The sequence below is a fragment of the Candida jiufengensis genome (genome assembly GCF_024610255.1).
Source record: "Candida jiufengensis strain CBS 10846 chromosome Unknown scaffold1, whole genome shotgun sequence".
Lineage (NCBI taxonomy): Eukaryota > Fungi > Ascomycota > Pichiomycetes > Serinales > Debaryomycetaceae > Lodderomyces > Lodderomyces jiufengensis.
The window spans coordinates 1,763,706-1,785,355 of record NW_026261562.1 but is presented as its reverse complement, the minus strand read 5'-3'; the positions used below and the strand labels follow the sequence as shown (position 1 = coordinate 1,785,355).

The 21,650-nt window shown below is 27.7% G+C and overlaps 6 protein-coding genes across 6 annotated transcripts; 3 read left to right on the top strand and 3 right to left on the bottom strand. All coding sequences in view use genetic code 12, as the record gives it.

The window, feature by feature from the left end:
• Positions 1–96: 96 nt before the first annotated feature.
• On the bottom strand, positions 97–1,463 carry RAD23 (Rad23p; the record flags this gene model as incomplete). Its single annotated transcript, XM_051765242.1, has 2 exons — positions 97–1,317; positions 1,398–1,463. The coding sequence occupies 2 exons, from the start codon at positions 1,461–1,463 to the stop codon at positions 97–99; spliced, it is 1,287 nt and encodes a 428-aa protein (XP_051618575.1).
• A 375-nt stretch (positions 1,464–1,838) lies between these two features.
• On the top strand, positions 1,839–3,872 carry RAD7 (UV-damaged DNA-binding protein; the record flags this gene model as incomplete). The annotated part of the gene is made up of 1 exon (XM_051765241.1): positions 1,839–3,872. The coding sequence occupies one exon, from the start codon at positions 1,839–1,841 to the stop codon at positions 3,870–3,872; it is 2,034 nt and encodes a 677-aa protein (XP_051618574.1).
• A 61-nt stretch (positions 3,873–3,933) lies between these two features.
• Positions 3,934–6,096, bottom strand: PRP39 (Prp39p; the record flags this gene model as incomplete). The annotated part of the gene is made up of 1 exon (XM_051765240.1): positions 3,934–6,096. One exon carries the CDS (start codon positions 6,094–6,096, stop codon positions 3,934–3,936), a length of 2,163 nt encoding a protein of 720 aa, XP_051618573.1.
• A 178-nt stretch (positions 6,097–6,274) lies between these two features.
• On the top strand, positions 6,275–8,095 carry KGF54_004530 (uncharacterized protein; the record flags this gene model as incomplete). Its single annotated transcript, XM_051765239.1, has 1 exon — positions 6,275–8,095. One exon carries the CDS (start codon positions 6,275–6,277, stop codon positions 8,093–8,095), a length of 1,821 nt encoding a protein of 606 aa, XP_051618572.1.
• A 189-nt stretch (positions 8,096–8,284) lies between these two features.
• Positions 8,285–12,598, bottom strand: MSB2 (Msb2p; the record flags this gene model as incomplete). The annotated part of the gene is made up of 1 exon (XM_051765237.1): positions 8,285–12,598. One exon carries the CDS (start codon positions 12,596–12,598, stop codon positions 8,285–8,287), a length of 4,314 nt encoding a protein of 1,437 aa, XP_051618571.1.
• A 3,224-nt stretch (positions 12,599–15,822) lies between these two features.
• Positions 15,823–16,416, top strand: KGF54_004528 (uncharacterized protein; the record flags this gene model as incomplete). Its single annotated transcript, XM_051765236.1, has 1 exon — positions 15,823–16,416. The coding sequence occupies one exon, from the start codon at positions 15,823–15,825 to the stop codon at positions 16,414–16,416; it is 594 nt and encodes a 197-aa protein (XP_051618570.1).
• Positions 16,417–21,650: the final 5,234 nt, after the last annotated feature.

The following is a 21,650-nucleotide window of genomic DNA, read 5'->3' as shown; positions in this document are numbered from 1 at the left end:
AAATAGACAGATACTAAATTTTCACTTCTTTGATTCCATCATTTCTACTTATACATTTGTGTATTATACTACTTTTTTCCACCAATCTTTACTTACTTACATATTATCCCTAAATAATATATCAGCAGTAACTTCTTCATTTTTATCACAAGCTAGGTAAACTTGTATAACTAAATCTCTTTCAAATCCTAATTCACATAATCTATCTATAGCATTTTGATCTTGTTCAGATAATGCTATTCTTATAGTTCCTTCTGGATCAGAACCTTCACCACCACCACCACCTTGAGCTAAATCATGTTGACCTTCTTCACCTTCAATTTCAAAGCCTAAATCATCTCCTGAAGCTCCTAAAATTGTTCTAATAAAAGCATCAGGATCTTCCTGTATTAAATTTGCAATTTGTGGATTTGTTGCAGCTAATTGTTCTAATAATGGTTGAATTAATTCTGGATTTGATTGTAATGCTGCTCTTAATAATTGCATTTGTTGATCATCTCCTCCTAATGCTGATCCACCACTTTGATGTGATAATCCTCCACTTGTATTTCCTCCTGAACCTGTTGCACCACCACTTCCACCTCTACCTTCTTGAGCTGCTGCTGCTGCTGCTTGTTCAAATAAATTTTCTCCAGTATTACTATCATCCATATCATCATCTTCATCTTCTCCTTCTCCTTGAGTTGTATTTTGTTGAGATATATCACCAGTAGTTGATTCAGCTAAAGGACCTGTAGTATTTGCACCACTTGTAGATCTAGTTGAAGCAATTGGTGGTTCAGGACGTTGTAAAGATTCAGGAATTCCAGTTATTAAATATTCAACAGCTCTATGAGGATTATTAAAAGCAGCTCTTAAAGCAGCTTCAACTTGTGGTCTTTCATAACCCATTTCCATTATATTTGTTATTGTTGCTTCTCTTTCACTTCCAACTGCAAATGTTGATTCATTTGATGCATTAGTTGGTTGTTCTGATGATGTAGATGTAGATGTAAGATCTTGATTTGTTGAAGGAGTAGCATTTGTATTAGTTGATGAAGTAGATTCTGTCTTGGTTTCTTCAATAGCTGGTTTATTTTCGGTTGTTGTTGTTGATGAACTTGGTTGTGGAGTAGTATTTGAAGGGGTTTCAGAATTTGAAATTGGTGTAGAAGATTTTTTTGATTGAGAAATCATATATATTATTGAAGCTCCTTCTTTAATTTTAAATTCTTCTAATTTTTTATCATCTTGTAATACTTTTCCTGAATAAACTAATTTAATTTGTGATGGCTCACAATCTTTTTCTTTACTTAATTTTTCTTTAGCTGATAATACCTTTAATAAGTATAAGTTAGTATCAATTTCTTTAGTATTAATTATTTCGAGATAAATTTCAATTGTTCTATTATACATACAGTATCTGATAATTCAACCTCAATTGGTATAGTATTTTTCTTGAAATCTTTAAAAATGATTTGCATGGTAAGTGGACAGGTCGATGACTCAATGCAATACTATGGTGATTTCAAATTTGATATTAAAAGATTAAAATTAATATTTTTGAAATCAAGTTTGTTTCTTTTAATTCTTTCTCTGTCTTTAATTTACTTTTCATACAAATTAATTAACCTTTATTTTTATAATGGCAATTTTTTTCTAACAAGATTATTTGGTAGCAGAGTTGTAATTTGGTAGCTACTAAATATGTATATAATTTAATTTCTTTGTGTAGCACAATAATCTAAAACATTGCTGCAACTTTTTAGAATCTTATTGTAAATCATCAAATCATCAGTTGTGTTTTTTTTTACGACCAACTCCAACAATTTTTCATCTGTATACTATATTACTAATAAATGGCTAGAAGAAACAGAAATAGAAACTCATCTACAGGGGTTAAAGGACCAAGTTCTGCATTAACTGAATTTTTAAAAAGTGAAGGTATCACTGACGCGTTTAGACAAAGACGTGAAAGAGAAGCAGCAGCAACAAATTCAACGGGGGATAATAGTTTAAATGAAACTCCCGAACCTAATGAGATTGGGGATTTAGCATCTCAAGGAACTTCAAATAATAATTCAAACGTATCATCAAGAAATAATAGTCCTGCTTTATCAAGAAGAACTTCACAACGCGGCAATTCAATAACGCCTAATAGATCAACAGATAATACTTTATCAAATAATGGCACTTCCACAAAAGACGGAGATGATGAGGAAGAAGAAGATGAAGAAATAATACTAATGAGAAAAGCTGCCAAGAGAAAATTAAAAGCAGCAATGAAAAACAGTGTAAGAGGTAAAAGAAAAAAAAGTGGTCAACCAGATGATAGTTCAAGTGATAGTAGTGATGAAAATAGTGATAATGATTTATATAGTGACGAAGATGAAGATGATTTAGGTGATGCAGATATGAAAAAATTTGGAGATTTAGATACTTGTGTTGATTGTGGTAAAGAATTTGAGTTATCAGTATTTTCAAGATATATAAATGAAAAATCGGGATATTTATGTGATCCATGTAATAAAATTCTAAAGTCAAGAGAAAGAAAAGCCAAAGCCAATCAAATGAATGCAAGAAAGAAAAGAAAAAGAGTTGCTCAAGCATTATTAAATAAATCAACTGTTAAAATCCCAAAATTACAAGATGTTTGTATTAAAAAAATCACTCAAAATATTGAAGATGTTGATGTATTGGGAGATATTGGACAATTTAATTTAAATAAAATATCAGCAATTTTATCTAAGAATAGATCATTAAATGATAAAACAATATCATTATTTTTATCACCGGATTTAAAACAATTATCATTCTGGGACTGTTCAAATGTTGACTCAGATTCATTAAACAAGATAGCGTCATTTTGTCCAAATTTAGAATCATTGACTTTATTCATGTGTGGTCAATTACATAATGATAATTTAGAATATTTTGCGACAAATTTAAATCATTTACATACTTTATCATTAAATGGTCCTTTCTTAATTAGTGATAAAATGTGGCAAGCATATTTCAAACAAATGAAAGGTAAATTACAAAAATTTGAAGTTAGAAATACTCATAGATTTGGTAATGATTCTTTGATTAGTCTTTTAATAAATTGTGGGAAAGATTTAACTTCTTTGAAATTATCAAGATTGGATGGGTTGACTAGTTCAGATTCTTATCAAGAAATAAGCTCATATATTTCCAAAAACAAATTGACTCATCTAGAAATTTCATATCCTACAAATGAAGATATAGTAACTGATGAAATTCTTATAGACTTGTTAGCCAAAACAGGTGATTCATTAATTTCATTAAATGTTGATGGCTGTTCAGCATTAACTGATAACTTTCTATTAGAAGGTGTAGCAAAATATTGTTCAAATTTAACACAATTATCAATGAAAAATTTAGATCAAGTTACAAATGAAGGATTTGCAGAAGCATTTAGTAATTATTCCAAAGTAAATGCGGGTGGATTATTAGAAGTCAATTTGATGAAATGTTCAGATTTAGGAGATGAAGCACTATTTGCATTATTAAGTCATTCATGTCATACATTAGTTGAATTAAGTATCAACTCATTAGATCGAATAACAAATGAATTTTTATCACAAATATTCACAAATGATCATCATCAATTTAAAAAATCGTTAAGAGAAAGAACAGAAAATGGAGGATCACAAGAAGACCAATTGAAATATTATCAAGAAATTCATTTACCTTTACTAACATATTTAGATTGTTCATTTGTTCGTAGTGTTGATAATGAAATATTATCTTTAATTAGTGAAAAATGTTCTAAATTACAAATTATTGAAGTATATGGTGATAATAGATGTAATGGTAAAGCAGTATTTAGAGATGATTTAATGGTGATTGGTCGTCAAACTGATGAATTATAGAATTATATATATAAATTCCTTGTATTTAAAATTAGTATTCAATTTAATTCAAATATATAATTTAATCATTTTGATATTTTATTGGAGCTTGTGCTTTTTCAACCCCTTTATATGTAGGGTATGGAGGTATTTGTATATTTTTTTGAGTTAAATCAATCCAATTACCTTCATTCATGAATTTATTAGTTATTTCAGGAGTTTGATCAACAAATACACCAGGATGACCTACTTGTTTAGATATGAAATTAGTATAAGGATCCTCATCTATAGCTTTTTTGGATTGATTTAATTTATAATTATTTTTTTCTTGATTCTTTCTAATTATTTTATTATAGTATACAGAATTTGATAAATTTAAATCTTTTAAAATCAAAGTTTCATCAGATTTGTTTTTGTTTAATTTTAAAAACTCAATAATATTTGCACTTACTATATCGTAATACCAATCAATAAACATATTCAAGAAAGATTTAGGTAGATTTGATTCCGTTGTTATTAGATGATAAATGGATTTTAAATTTTCCAAGTTGTTTTGAACTTGTGCTTCGTACTCGAATATGAATTTCCAAAATTGTAGTGAGTTGGTTAATGATTTATGATTGTGGTTTTGATTAAAAAATTTTCTTATTTTTGATGGTTGGTTTTGAAGTTTGTATATGTTGAGTAGAGTATTGACTATTAATGGAATTGAATCATCGATTAGGAATTTTGTGAATAAGTTTATGAATTCATTCAGTAATGACAAATGCAAATGATTTTCAGACGGTACTTCTTTTGGTTGCTCTTCTTTCATTTCCACTTTTTCCTTTTTTTCTTTTTTTATTTTAGGTTCACGAATATCAAAATATGTGTTAATGATTTGTTCAAGTATAGTTTGTAAATCGTTCTCAGTTATAAGAATTTGCCAATTCGATATAATTTCATTACATATTTCCAAATATGATGATTTATAATATTGTTTAGAGATACCACTAAAAACTTTCATCCAATCAAATAAATATTCATTTGCTTGTTCGTATTTATTATGACTTAATAAGAATTTGGAGTACATTATTCTTAATATATTATTATCTAGTGGTATGAATTTTGAATTTGCTCTTAAGTATATTTGTTGTTGTTTTTCAAATTTTTCATCTTCTGATGTTTTGGAATTGTAAATGAACTTGATATATTTCAACCAAAGATCACTATTATAACAGTTTGGGATTAGACTTCTTTCAAATAAATTTACAACTAAATCAAATTGAATTTTAGATTCTTCTCCAGATGGTAAATTCTTATATATCCTGATTTCAATATCTAAATATTCAATCCAAATTCTAAATTCTTTATCAATTTCAGTTCGATCAATCTCAAAATTTTGATGTAGTAAAGATTGTTCATACTCCCAATTTGAACTTACTTTAAATTGAGTCTTACTGAAAACAGTTGAAAAATAATCATCAATAATTTGATGTTTTTCAATTAATGATAATTCTTCTGGTTTTGTTTTACCAAATTTCGTAGCATAATTCTGTAATTCTGCTGGAGGTAGTAATAAATTTATATCGTAGTTTTTATTGATTTCCGAAAATTGTGTATAGTATCTTGCGTATTGATATAATGGAATATGAATAACTTTTAAATATAATTCTAATAATGCTGTAGATTTTACATCTTCTTTCTTTTTCGCCAAATCTGATTCAAATTCAAATATTTTATCCCATATGACTTCTGAATTGAAATGATATGAATTATTCTTTAATGCTTCATTATATATGAATCTAAATTTTTCAATATCTTCATAAACATCAGTAGTTTTCAAAGCTGCCAAATAATCAGACCATAATGCTATTGAAGTGGGGAAATTCTCAACTGCCAATCGTAAAACATCAATTGAAGCTTCTTTACCATTCATTTTGAATTCTACAATGGTCCAATTTTTCCAAATTTCTTCCAAGTAAGGAAACCTTGATAATAAAGTCTTATATGCATTGTGGATTTTAGTTTTAGTTTCTTCATCCAATGAGTTTTTTGTTGAATCTTCTGGTGATATGCTCTCATTTATTAATTCATCAAAGTTTGAAAATAAATTTTTCCATAATTCTATATTATTGGGGTTTTTTCTAATTTCTGCATTAAATTCTGGACTCTTTATTGATACGTGATTATCATTACTTTGAAATAAATCTGCTTGACCAAACTCTAAGTCATGAGGTAGTAGTATATCTAGATCATCTGACATATGGTATGTGAGTTGTAATGTTGATGTTGTTAAGTTGTATTGTTTGATGATGTAAGAAGTGTTTCAAATTTATTACACGAAAGTTATTATTTAAAATTTTTGAAACTTTTGAAACTTTAGAACCATTCTAAACTACAAACTATACTTTTTAGTTCAAGCAAGACAGATTTCATACAAGATGTCCAATTATGGTTCATCGAACACATCAAGTCTATTGCCATCAACTGGAGATACAGCATTTACAACTCCATATTCAATACCATCATCAAATAATTCAAAATTAATATCACTACTATCCAAGAAACCAAAATCCAATAACATAGATGATAAAAGCAGTATAGGAACTAAAACAGAAATTGATAAAAATGAGGAGCAAAAAGAATTGTATCACTTAAATTTACAATTACCAACGCCCAAACAATTTGACGCATCTGATATAATTGAAATCAATAATACTAAGATTTTAACTCAACAGTCAAATCAACAAATTAATAACAAATCCAATGAATCTAATAGTACAAAAGAGTTAGTATCGGAAGTCATAAATGAAAATGATGAACCAAAGTATCTGATAGATATAAGTTCAATTAATCCAACAAATTTAAAAGACCAGATATCAACTATATTAATAAATAATTTTCCCAACCTAAAAAACAATGTTATTGAAAATATTTTACTAAAACTAATAAGCAGCTCGAATGAAAAATCCAGAAGTTTTGAATGGTCAACTATAAATAGTTCAGAATTTACAGATCAAAAACTAGTATTTATAAGATTTTCAAAATTGGAAGATTTGAAATGGTTTATTGAAAATTATGAAAATGATATACGTCACATAATACCTAAAACTGAACTCATATTCAGTCCAGAAGTTAAACAAACTTTGTCAACTATCAAAATCATAGAATCAACAAAACTTACTCAATCATACAAGGACAAAATCAAAAATCAAATAAAATTAATATGTTACAATAACAAAAATTTCGCAACAACTTCAAAATCATCAGGTGTGGAAGACCTAGACACAATAATGAAATCGTATTCAACTTACAGAGTAGACAACAACGATTTAATAGACGTCCCCAAAGAGATGAAAGATAAAATAGTAAAAGAAATAATAAAATTTAGATCAAAAATGTTAAATATTGAAAAATTAAATAGACAAAAACAAAATGAAAAAGAAAGATTAAAAATTAAAAAGAAATTAAATGATTTATATCGAAATTTAAAAGAGACGAATGAGCAAACTCAAGAAGAAGAAGAAGTTGTTGATGAATATGAGGATGTTGTTATTCCTCAAAATCAATATGAAGAATTAAATGATGAAGAATATGCTGAAATTATCAACTCAAAACAACAAATTGCATCAGATCAAGAATATCAGAAGGAACTACAAAATTTTAAACAAAAAGAAGAAGCAGAAAAGTTGAAACTAATTACAAAATTAATTAACCTCGAAAATTATGAAAACTCAATAATAGACCATAAATTAGAATCAATTGAAATATTGAAAAAATTAGATAAAACAAATAATTTATATCAAAAAAATTATAACGAGTATTTGAAACAAAGACAAGTTAGGAAATTTATGGAAGAACAAAAAGATGAAGAGGATAGAAAATTAGAAGAAGAAGAAAATAAAAACGCAAAACCTCAACAATCTAAAGTAGAAGTTTCAGAAATTGTTGAAGTTGTAGAAGAACCACCATATAAGAAAACAAAAACCGATCAACAACCGTCAAATAAAACAACCACAACCATCATTATTAAAGATCTCGCTTCTGATATACAACAAAAGATACAACAAAAGATAATAGAATCAATTGAAGAATATTTAGGTATCCAAGATGAAATTTTAATTCAAGTAATAAATGATAATTTGAATACATATAACCTTACCAAGAAACAAGAGTTAATTAATGAATTAGTTGAAGTATTAGATGAAGATGCAGAAGTATTAGTTAATGATTTATTCAAATATATTCAGTCAATATCATAGAGTATATGGAAGAGTAAGTAGTAAAGTTTTTATAAAAATAATATATATTGAATGTTTTGAATGGGTATATAATGAAACAAAAATTAAATTTTTTTTAAATTGTCTAAATTTAATTAAATGTAAACAAGAAATAAATAAAAATAAAGTATATATAAATTCAAATTCTTTTAAATGGAAATAACATCACATTTATGGCCAGTAGAATGCTCTATTCTCTGTTGATCCAGTATTTCCCATATCAACAAATTGAGTATGATTATTATTAACAGGTTGATTTAGTTGTTGATTATTATTTATTCGATCAAAAATATCTGAAAACCCAGAAGAATTATTTGAAATTTCATCAGTCATCATACTACCTTCTTCATCAGAACTCATACCAAAATTAGATTCAGAATCAGTTGATGGTAATTCCAATGAATTTTTAGATCTAAATTTTCTAAATAATAAAATCATCAAAGACATATAAATTGCACAACCAGCAGCTGCTCCAATAGTTAGACCTGCTACTCTACCTTTATTTGTAACTGTTGGACTATTATAATTTGCATCCATTGAACCATTTGAATTTGGTGAGTTTGATTGATTGGTTGATGATCCACTAACTTGTTGACTTGAATCTGACAATCCAGTTAATGGAATTCTAGAATCTATTAATGAAGCTAAAGTATTTAAAGTATTTTCAGGGTTTCTATAAATTTGTGAACCAGAAGTAGTAATTAATTGACTTAATTGTGCTATACTATCTGATGGGAAATAAACTTCTGCAACTGTTATTGTATAATCAATATTTGATGCTTGGTATGGAATCAATTGTTTTACTGATACTTGATTTAAATCTTTATCATTACCAAATGGATATGAAACAACTGATGGTAAAAATTGGAAAATTTGAGCTGATGATATAGTATGATTAACAACAAATGGATAATTTAAAGCTGCTTTAAACCCAATAGTTATAACAGAATATTCAGCACCTGGGTCACTAGTATCTGCCGGTGTAATAGCTCTTGGTAATCCTTGAGTTGATGATGGTGTTGAAGTAGCTTGAGCAATATCAGTTTCTGAGGTTTGTTCTGGATTTGAGCTTGGAGTTTCTGCTATTATTAATGATGATGGTAACCAATTTTTTGTTGATGAGGTTTTGGTAGCTGCTTGTCCTGGTACAGTTGATGATGAATCAATTTCAATTGGTGCTGCACTGGTAATACTTGATCCTGGTGTTGAAGTGGTGATGATTGGACCTTCTACAACAGTAGATGATGATGATTCAACTGTGTTTGTGGTGATTGGTGAAGCACCAGTTTGAGTTTGCGATATTGATGATCCAACAATTCCAGTAGCTTGTGATGATTCAGTTTCAAAAATACCAGATTCAGATTCAGCTGGGGTTTCATTGGCTGTAGTAGAAACTCCAGAAGTTATCGATGAACCTTCACTTGCAATACCAGTGACTTCAGAAGTCAACGATCCTTCACTTGTAACACCAGAGGCTTCAGTCAAATCGGTGGTTTGGGAAGTTAATGGAGTTTCACTAGTAATTGATCCTTCAGTAGTTGATTGACCTGGTATTACACCTGTAGTTGATGATCCCTCAGTTTCAATGGCTGATATTTGTGACTCAGTACCAGTAGATGATCCTTCAGTTTCAGCACCAGATACTTGTGAACCGGTAACAGTAGATGATCCCTCAGATATAATTGCTGGTGAAGTTAATTCAGTACTAGCTTGTCCAGTTGCCTCACTAATTGATGCTTCTCCAGTAGATGTAGTTAATTCACTTGTCAATCCTTCTATGCCACTTTCTGAACTTAATGAAGCTGATGTAATTACTGAAGGAATTTCCGAACCACTACTTATTGGTTGTTCTGTAACTAAAGATGACGTACTTGGAGATTCTAAACTTGCAGTTGATGGTAATGATTGTGTACTACCTGATTCTGCAATTGGTAATTCTGAAGCTGAGGTTAAAGCTGTTGAAATTCCAGTTTCAGAACCTAATTCTTGAGTTAATGCAGAAGCTGGAGTTGATAATGTTGAAGTAGATGATGGTTCAATACCTGGAGTAAAGGATTCAACAATACCTGGAGTAGATGATGGTATAACACCTGGTATAAAAGATGATTCAACTGGAGTTTCTGTACTAATTGATGAAGATGTTGGTGATGATATAACATTACCACTTTCTAAAGAAAGGGTTTGTGATTGTAATTCACCTGAACTTATAAATGTACTCGTAACTTCTCCTGATGAAAATGGTGATGATGAAATTACACCAGCTGGTGTATTGGTAGATGAACTAATAACCTCTGAAATTATTGAGGTTGATGATGAACCTGTTGAGGAAGATGTTAAAAGTGAAGTCTCTGATGGATTATGTAATGTAGTACTTTCTTCATCTGAAAAACTATCTGAAGTAGTTATTGAACTAGCGGTATTGACTCCTGAAACTTGTGCATTGGAAATTATTGATGATCCTGATGAAGCACTAACAATTGGAGTTGAAGTTGTAGTTCCACCAGACACAAAATTTGATGCAAATGATGATAATGATGGATTTATTAAAACATCTGATGCCGATTCTACAGTTGTTTGATCACTTGGTGAAGAAGTTACTACTGATTGAGTACCACTACTAGTAGTAACACCTGAAACATCATTATTTGAAGATGAAGTTGATTGTAAACTTGATTGAGCTGTATCTGTAGTTGTTGGTGAGCTTGTAGTAGCTTGACTCGAAGAAGTAACTGGTGAATTAGTTGTTGTATCAACTATACTTGAATCTGATGATAAACTTGATTGAGCGACAGCAGATTGAGCAACAGCAGATTGTGAAGCACCAACTAATGTACTACTTGATGATGAAGTTTCAACATTTGAACTTGCTGGAGTATTTGAAGAAACCACTTCATCAGTACTGGAACTAGTATTTGGTAATGTTGATTGTGATGAACTTGAAGTTGTTGAATAATCTAATGATGAAGTTGTTGGTTCAACTAAGGAAGTGGAACTTTCTGAAGTTGATGATGATGAAGATTGAGTAGTTGATTGACCATCGGTTGATGTGGTGAAGGTTGTTGGAGAACTACTTGAATCGGCACTGCCAACAACATTTGCACTATTGACATCATTCGATGAAGTTAATGATGAGGATGAAGTAGTTGGTAAAGATGTGTTTGATGTTGTTGGAGATGCGGCTGATGGAGTATTTTCAATTACTGCTGAAGAACTACTTGAAGTAGTGTTATCTTCATTTGATGAGCTTGTAGTTGATGAAGTTGTTGTTGGTGTAGTATTTGTAGTAGAATCGACAGATTCATCAGTTGATGTTGTAGATGATGAAGATGTAGTAGTTTGTGAAGTAATACTAGTAGTTTGAGAATTTGTACTAGGTTCTTCATTTGATAATGCTACTGTGTTTGCTACACTTGGAGCATTTGAATCTGCAGGTGTTGATGAACTAGTTGTTGGGATTGCACTGGTAGTTGGAGTTGTGGCTGTAGTTGATTGTTCTTGTGAAGAATTTGGTGAATTTGTGGAAGTAGAAATTGTTGATGATGTTTCTTCAACTGGTGTTGTTGTTGATGGTGGATTTGCTGATGATGTATCTTCTACTGGTGTTGTTGTTGATGGTGAGTTTTTTGATGAGGTAGTAGGTTGCTGCAGTTGCTGTTGTGAAGTAGTTGCACTAGTTGTAGAATCTTCACTAGTTGAAAATGATACCGGTGAAGATGATGATTGTTGTTGTTGTGGTTCTTGTTGAGCTCTATACTGAGAATTACTTAATAAAGTAGTAGTTGGTGTAGAATCTTTTGATGAAGTAGTAGTTGGTGTAGAAGCTTCTTTTGAAGTAGTATTTGGTGCAGAAGCTTCTGATGAAGTAGTATTTGGTGTAGAATCTTCTGAAGAACTTTTTACTGGTGTAGGTGAATTATTACTTGTAGTTGTATCTTGTTCAGAAGTACTTTGAGTAGTTGTACTTGGTACATTATTAAAAAAATTATAATTATTGCTAGCTGATGATGATGATCCTGGTATAGTTACAGATGGAATATCTGATGATGTTGACGAAGTAAAAATTCTATCATTTGAAGTAGATCCATTGATATCTGAATTTTGTACTCTATTATTATTATTATTATTATTATTATTATTATCATTTGATAACTGTCTAGTAGATGATTCTTCACTATTTGATAAACTTGATGATTCATATAAAGGTGATGAAGTTATGGCATTTGTTGTTGTTGGTTCTGAAGTAGTAGAATTACCAAATAAATTTTGTAAAAAATTCGCTACTCTACCATTACCATTACCATTACCATTACCATTATTATTATTATTATTTGAATTATCATCAGCTCTTTTTAATTTATCAATAAATTTATAATAAGGTTGTAAAGGTTTTAAATGTTGATTTGGTATTGATTCACCATTTATAAATGATATATAAGATAATATATAAATTGCAGTAATAAAATTTAAATTAATATTTGACAACATCTTTAGTATTGATCCAAATTAAAGTAAATTAAATTAATAAATTATGATGAATTAAATTTTATTTTGAATAATAACTTGTAAATTAATGAAAATTTCTTTGAATTAAATGAATAAAATAGATATAAATGGTATTTTAAAGAATGACTGTAGTTGGTTAATTGTATGATAATAATTAACAAATTCGTTGATAAGAATAGTAATTTGGTATTTAATCAATAAAAAGTTATAAAGTGAATATTAAAGCGAATGAATAATACTAGTATTTAAACTAATAGTTGGTAAATTTATAATAAAAATGAATTAAAACAAAACAAACTTGAAATGTATATGTTAAATTTGGTTGTAAAAAAACTTTGGTTGTAAAAAAAAAAAATTTAATATTAGTATGATAATAATATTGTATATATAACAAATGAAAAGGGTATCAATAATAAATGTTATCTGTTATAATAATTAATTAACTAATGATGATGATGATGAATATAATAGAATATAGTATATATAATACTATTTCTTTTGGTATTAATACTAATGAAGGTGTTGTTGATGTTGTTGTTGTTGATTTTCTTACAACAAAAAAAAAAGTTGTTGATGATTTAAAAACTTAACTTATATTGAATAGAATATAAAAAAAATTTAATATTAATATTAATATTAATATTAGAATATAAAATATAAAATAAAATAAAAACGTATATAATAAAATTTGGGTTAAGAGAAAATTAATTATTATTTTTATTGTTTACTTTTATTATTATTATTATTATTAACCCAATTTGAAATTTAATCAACAACAACAACAATCAAAAAGAAAAAGAAAAAGAAAAAGTAAAAGTAAAAGTATAATTACTTAAAATATTTTTATTAAAATTTAATTGGTGAAGGAATTATATTAATTAACCAAAATAGACAACAATAATATTTAGTAAAATTAAACAATAATAAGATTGTTATTGTTAAACTAAGATCAAATATATTTAATTCAATTATATAATTAATATTTGAATTGATTTCTATTAGTATTCAAATCTTTCTAAGACTATCTCACAATAGTTAGTTGATTGGATTAATCATTTNTCCAATTAAAAATGAAGAAAAGAAAAACCCTTTATTAAAATTTGAAATTCTACTCCTGTATACTTTTAATAAACTTATGTAAAGTAGTGTATGTTGGTTAATTCCTATTACATACATAAATATAATAAATTTTGTGTGACATATTATAATTAATTTTGTATTAAAATTCAAATAATAATAATTCGCGTCTAAATTAATTCTTTAATGAAACTTAATTAGAAATTAATTAATAAAATAACAGGAGTAAGAAACAATATTTTCTATATATATATAAGTTATATAATAATTTATTATTATTAATAGTATCAATAGAATTAAGGAGGTATATTATATGTTGATAAGATTGGAAGTGTAGTTATAGAGGTAGTTCAACATGAACATGTTCTTTTTTATAAAATGTGTGGTGTATACACTTACGAGTGATTAATTGATAGAGTAAATAATAATATGCACTACTTGAAAATTTAAACGATTTTTTAATGCAGATTCTAAAAAAAAAATTGTACTTAAAAAGTAAAAATTTTCCCCAATTAAAAAAAATTTTAACTGAGTTTTAATTTACAACCAAATTTGAAATTGAAAATTTTTATTAGATATAAAAAGAATAAGTTGTATTTTTGTCCTTTTCATATCAACTTCGTCTAAATCAAGAGATTGTACAAAATTAAATGTTTTGACAGTTGAGCTGAGCTGTTAAGTCAGATGCTTTAAGCTCGGTGAGTTTCTCTTAACCATCTTAGACTCAATTTAATCTTCAAGTAATTGTTATTTGATTATTATATCACCTTGTTACAAATCAACTTTTTATTGATCTAATAGTTAATTACAATTTAAGCTTTTTTTTCAATTATATAAACACGTATTTTAAATTTTTTCATTGACAATAAAAAATCATTTTAAGCCAAGATTATATTATATATTGTTGTTATTAACACGATTCTGAATCATTCTAATTACAACCTGATAAATTTTAAATAGTCAGACCTATTGATCCGTCAATTATCTAAGTTCTACACGATTTAATTTTGATTTAATTTGACAATCTAAAAATAATAATAGAAAATTCAATTATATTAATATTGTATTTCTCATCACGAGAATATTGGTCCTATTCTTTAATTATCAACCCATACCTAAATTAATATCCATGGATTATCAAAAATCGAATGAGATAAAAAACTTGGAATTACCACGCGTAACTTTTTTTACTAAATGATACGATTTGGAAATTTAAAAGCTGCTTTCAATTTCATTACAAGTTGATTTCACTGTATATCTTTCGTTAATTCTAGCCTCCCTATTTATTTTTTTTGAATTTTTGTTTTAGATCAAAATGTGTAAGACAGAAGAAGGAAAAATTTTTGAAATTTAAGACAATTACCAAATTAAGTAAAGATGAATCTAGATTTGGGTTTTTTTAGACTAAATATGTATTCTTTACAATTTTTTTGATTTTTTAGTTCTTTTTGCATATATTGAATCAGCCGTTTGTACATTTAATTGAGGCAGTGTTTCACAAAACTAAATGGAATTCATCATAAACTAACTGACCTTTCTCAATGAACCACTTGAGTTAGAGTTGGTCAATTCACTCCAGTCCATTGAGAAAGTTAAAGATCTAGATCAAACTCACATTTCCGTTTGTTGTTGAATGAATATATCTGCAATTAATGAACAAATTGAAATGATTCGAATTTTATACTGGTTTCAAACCAAATTCTGATGCAATTCAAACAAACATTTAAAGTTTTAATATTCTATCAGTGATCCCGTTTTAAACTGTAAACTTTCATTAGATGCTGATGTTCTATTATAAAAGAAATTAGAAATTGACGAGAGTTTAACGTAAATCCAACTTTTAAGTTGATAATTCCCGTAATTTAAATAAGCTTTTTGCTTTTGAGTTAATCATTGTATGCTTGGACGAGTTTCATGATGATGAGATCAGACTTAATTTGGTCTCATAAGTTCTTTAACTAAACTTTGACATAAACATATAAAATTTTTGAAAATCAATTGGTAGTTACTTGTTAAACTCCGAATAAATATCATGAGATCAAAAAGATAAAAGAATTTGCCAGTAAATTGAATTTTTACAACCAAATCGATCAATCAATCAACGAGCAAAGCTCAACAATGCATCAAATATGAATGACGAAGATGAGATAACTACAAACGTAGACAGTACACGAACAATCAATGATGAAGTAGGTAGTAAAAGTAGGTTAAGAAAATTTGATAAATTAATAATTAATCAATCAAGTTATATGGATGAAGATGATCAAATTGAATACATTAAGGAATTAAATAAGTATAATAATGAACAATATGTAAAGTATAAGATTTATTTGGTGATTTATTATGGATTTCAAATATTGACTATTATTTTCATGAATTTCAAGATAAAGAATGATAATAATCCAATTCAAAGTAAAGTTATACTAGTACTATTTTTGATTTCAATAATTTTAAATTTAGTTCAAGTTACTTCGAAATCAATTATCACAAAATTAAATTCATTCTTACAACTACTAATAAAAATGTTATCAATCGTTATAAATCTACAAATTTTATACTTTATCTACCATAATTCAGAAATTAATTTAAATTCGCAAAAAGGGATATTTATATTGATTATATTGAATTTTATTCTACCTTATTTTCATGAATTTTCATTCAATTCAATTAATCAATCAGTAAATGAATTAAATGATTTGAAATATAAATATAAGAATGTTTAATGAATTTAATGAATTTAATGAACTTGTTGTTATTTAATTGTACATATACTATTAATGCAATTTTTATCAATTGTCAAAACATTTCTGTTTTTAAAGTCTCGAACACATGTAGTCTTTTTATCTACACCTCTTGAGTGATATTTAGAAAATTAACAAAGAGAGCATAAATATTAATTTCAAATAATTTGAGAAATTTAACAATAAATCAAAATGCATAAAATTGAAAAACATTTCTCAAAACATATGATCCAAATGTAAGTTTCCACATAATTTAAAATGCTTTAGATAGAACCTAGCCTTAAATAAATATAATGCGTCGTTCAATTAAGGTGTTGGAAATTCCATATAGCATTAATTCATTAATTAGTGTTCACAATTAAAAATTTCTACGTAGATTCTGTAAGTGAAATTTATAACTCTTGTTATAAAAAACAATAAAAACTGAACAATCTGAAACTAAATTGAAATCTACCCCAGTGCAATTAAAGCTGTGTCAGACTAGTAAAAGACGATCTTAGTCAACGGAAAACAAAATAAATGTGAAGATAAAGCTGGGTTTTTATTCCAATGTTTAGACGAGTCATGCTCTATTTATAAAGCTTCCTTAATAATAGAAGCTAGTCATGAACTTAAAATTGACTCATTTTTTTGGACTGTCTTGATTTTATTTCAATTCTGAAACATTGTTCCAAAAATAATTTGGGATGCGGCGTTTGTAGTCCTGTTTCAGTTCAAATGTAAAAAACCAGAACATGATTTGATAATCGGTCAAATGGTACAAGATTCAAATTATGATATAATAATTGAAATAATTGGAATCCAAGCGGTTTTATAAATAATTGTGCTACAACGAATTGAGAATGGGTAGTTATTTTCAAGAACTATTAAATACACTTCCAGAATGAGATTCGTATGCAATTGACAAACAAAAATTTGATAAACGTCATATCATTAAAATTATTAACATTAAATTGATTTTGCAAATAAATGATATAATAATATGAAGTTTCATAAAACCTCTAAATCGATGACTCATTTTGACAAATAGTATCTTTTCAATAGTATTTGCGATAAAAGAATATCAATTTAACAATTAAAATTTTTTGTAACTATCATGTAGTATCTTAACATCAAAGCAAAAATGAATGCATCGAATTTATAGAAAATTTAGTCTCTTCAACTCAACAAACTGAATATCTAATTTGGCTAGGAATTAAAATTCTATGTTTTCTTTTTTGCATTTGAAGAAATAAAGTATTAAAATAGAACATCCGATTTGGGAAATAATATGTTCACGTTGCTTTAAAAAGATCAGTATCTACAACATTAATACATAAAACATACACTCATACAAATATAACATTAAACCTATTCAAACGGTAAAGGTGGTTTAGTTTCTTCAAGTTCAGACTAGACAACGGGTCTCTTTTTGGAATTCTTAGGTTTCTTTGGCGGCGATGGTTCACCTCTGTTTGACTAACAAGGTGAAAATAAATATTACTATAACATTGATGACATTGATATATTCGCCAACCTTGACTTGATGAAATGTATACCCTATCAGATTTCAATGTTAAACAATATTTTAATCAGTAAGTAAAATTATAACTCTTCGTAATGAGAAATCAAATTGAACAGACTGAACCTTAATTAAAATGCAACATGGAAATTGTGTTTTAAAATTTCAATACATAAGATGGAAGACTAGCCGTGTAATGGCTTTGTCAAACACTCTTTCATCAATAACAAGTAGATAGAAGGATTGTTTATCGGATACTCACAAGACGTAAATGCTTGCTTAATCTCACAAGTAGATGTGTCATTCATCTTAAATAAATCTAACTGAATATATTTTTGATGTAGTAACAAATTGATGTTTTCAGAATAATAAGGTTTTGAAAAAAATACATTCATGTTGTCCAATATTTAAGTTTATAAGATTGGTATTCAACAAATCGTAGATTAAAATAAAATCAACACCTGAAAATGTAAATTCAAAACAAATTCTCCCAAAAACATCTTATATCATAACTTGTTTTGATAAAATTAAAATCCTTTGCAAGGTATAAAGGATATCAAAATAAGAAACAATTGAATTTTTCTATTCTTCAACAATAACTTGTGACTTGGATTGAAACCCGAAACTAATCATCATAGACTGCAGTGATGCCGAAAAAAAAGCCATATTGATCCTGAAGATGTTTTTAATTTGGTAATTTGTTTTCTTTTATTCTCTTGAATCAGAGCTCAATTTTTTTGGAATTACCTATTCTGGGTGCGGCTTTGACACCAGCTCATTTTCTTTTGAAATCACTGTTAACAGAATTAATCATTCATTTCTAATGAGGTTTACCTCAGGACTTTCTCCACATATATTCTTTAAACGAACGCTTTATTTTGTGCATTACTAAGAAATACATAGTTTATAATACTCTAGATATAGCAAAGTTTAGAAGACATAAGAAATATTAGATAAATGAAAACTATTATAAAAATCAATTGTAGTAAAATAAAGAGTAAAAATTTTTTATACATCAGTAACTTATCATACATCATACAGTGATACATATATATTAGCGAGATAAGGACAACGCCCAGTGTGGCTCTACGCACTGCGTGCAAAATTTTGTTGTCGCAATGTTGTCAATAACATCAGATACGATAGGTCCAGTTTTTGTTAATTTCCATAATGTACGACAAAAACACATAGTAAAACTTGTTCATGACTTTAGAAAGTAACCGGTTTCTCTTTCGAGCTTCATCAAGTCTCATTTATGAAGGTGACTTATTATTGTAACTAAATTTGTAATTCTTGTATATAAAAAAACAATCAAAGAAACAATCAGCTATCAGATAATCACTAATAAATAAATCTTGAGCGAAATTCACCAGTTTGGTATACGCACTGTACAAGTAATCAATCCTTCTCTGAAAACATACCTTTCAGATAAATTAAATGATGGAAAAGATGAGCATTTGACTTAGATATATCAGTCGAGTTTTTACACCTTTAAAATACCTAGTACAAAATGATGAAAAACTCTTGTTTGTAACTAGTAATGTGAATAATCCTTTTCCAAAGTTGGTTTGATAGGATCAACACCAAAAGAAACAAACCATATACCCAACTTCTCATTTCTATGACATCCCAACTATCCCAATTTATTGTAAATCATTACAACGAATTTTTAAATTTCACATATGGAATAACTTATTCAAAAATGACAAAATCATTTATTTTCGATCGGACACCGCACCTGAATTACCCACTGTACAAAGAATCTTAACATTCAAAATTATTTGGTCCAAAATTTTCCGATTTTTTCGCTGAGAAAGTATTTGAACTCGAAATTTAATCTTTGAATATAAAATTTGATGTATCCTTTTTTCATTTGAAGAAATTAACTCAAGAAATAAAATTTCCTAACTCTGTGCGGCTGATTTTGGAGAAATTATATTCACGTTGCTATAAAAAGATCAGTATCTACAACATTAAACTCCAAAACATACACTTATACAAATATAACATTAAACCTATACAAATATTAACAAAAAAAAGTATTTCTCCGATTCAGACAAGACAAATGCATCGCTTTTTTATAACTCCTAGGCTTTTTTGCAGGAGATGGGTCGCTACTATTCACCAAAAAAGTAAATATGGGACACTTTTCATAAGGTCTTATTATTATGACACTGATGATTTTGGTATACATTCGCCAACTTCGAATTGATAAAATGTATACCTATCAGATTTCAATGTTAAACAATATTTTAATCAGTAAGTAAAATTATAACTCTTCGTAATGAAAAATCTTATTGAACAAACCGAACCTAATGGAAAAATGCAATATGGAAATTTTGTTTAAAACTATCAATACAAAAGATGGAAGACTAGCCGTGTAATGGCTTAGTCAAACACTCTTTCATCAATTACAAGTGGATAAATGGATTATTTATCGGATATTCACGAGACGCAAATGCTTGCTTAATCTCACAAATAGATGTGTCATTCATCTTAAATAAATCTAACTGAATATATTTTTGATGTAGTAACAAATTGATGTTTTCAGAATAATAAAGTTTTGAAAAAAATACATTCATGTTGTCCAATATTTAAGTTTATAAGATTGGTATTCAACAAATCGTAGATTAGAAAATGAAATCAACACCTGAAAATGTAAATTCAAAACAAACTCTCCCAAAAACACCTTATATCATAACTTGTTTTGATAGAATTAAAATCCTTTGCAAGGTATAAAGGATATCAAAATAAGAAACAATTGAAATTTTCTTTTCTTCAACAATAACTTGTGACTTGGATTGAAACCCGAAACTAATCATCATAGACTGCAGTGACGCGGAAAAAAAATCATTGATGACTCTGAAGATGTTTTTAATTTGGTAATTTGTTTTTCTTTCATTCTCTTGAATCAGAGCTCAATTTTTTTGGAATTACCTATTCTGGGTGCGGCTTTGACTTCCACAATTTCCTAAGAAATCACTGTTAACAGAAACTACTATTCATTTCCAATGAGATTTACCTCAAAACTTTCACCTCATATATTCTTTAAACAAACGATTTATTTTGTGCACTACTAAGAAATACATAGTTTATAATATTCTAGATATATTGAAGCTTAGAAGACCTAAGAAATAGTAGATATGAAAAGTTTATAAAAATCAATTGTAGTAAAATAAAGAGTAAAAATATTTCTACATCATTAACTTATCATACATCATACAGTGATACATATATATTAGCAAGCTAAACCAAACGCCTGGTACGTCCCTACCTTCGCAACATTAGCAGTAACAAACTAGAGTAGTTCACGACTTCAGAAAATTAAGCAGTTTCTCCTTCAAGCCTTTTCAAGTATCATCCATGAAGATGACTTATTATTGTGACTCAATTTGTAATTCTTGTATAAAAAAGAAATACAACCAAAGAAACAATCAGCTATTGGATGACCACAAATAAATAAATTTTGAGCAATTTTGTTTACCCAAAATCAATATATCCCTAACTACACAAGTTTGGTATAGACATCATATAAGTATTCAATTATTTTCGGGAAAAACTTGTCAATGAATTAAAGAGTGGAATAGTTGAGCATATAACTTAGATATATCAGTCGATTTATTTCACCTTTGAATAATCTAATACAAAAATGATGAAAAACTCTTGTTCGTAACTAGTAATGTGAATAATCCTTTTCCAAAGTTGGTTTATTAGG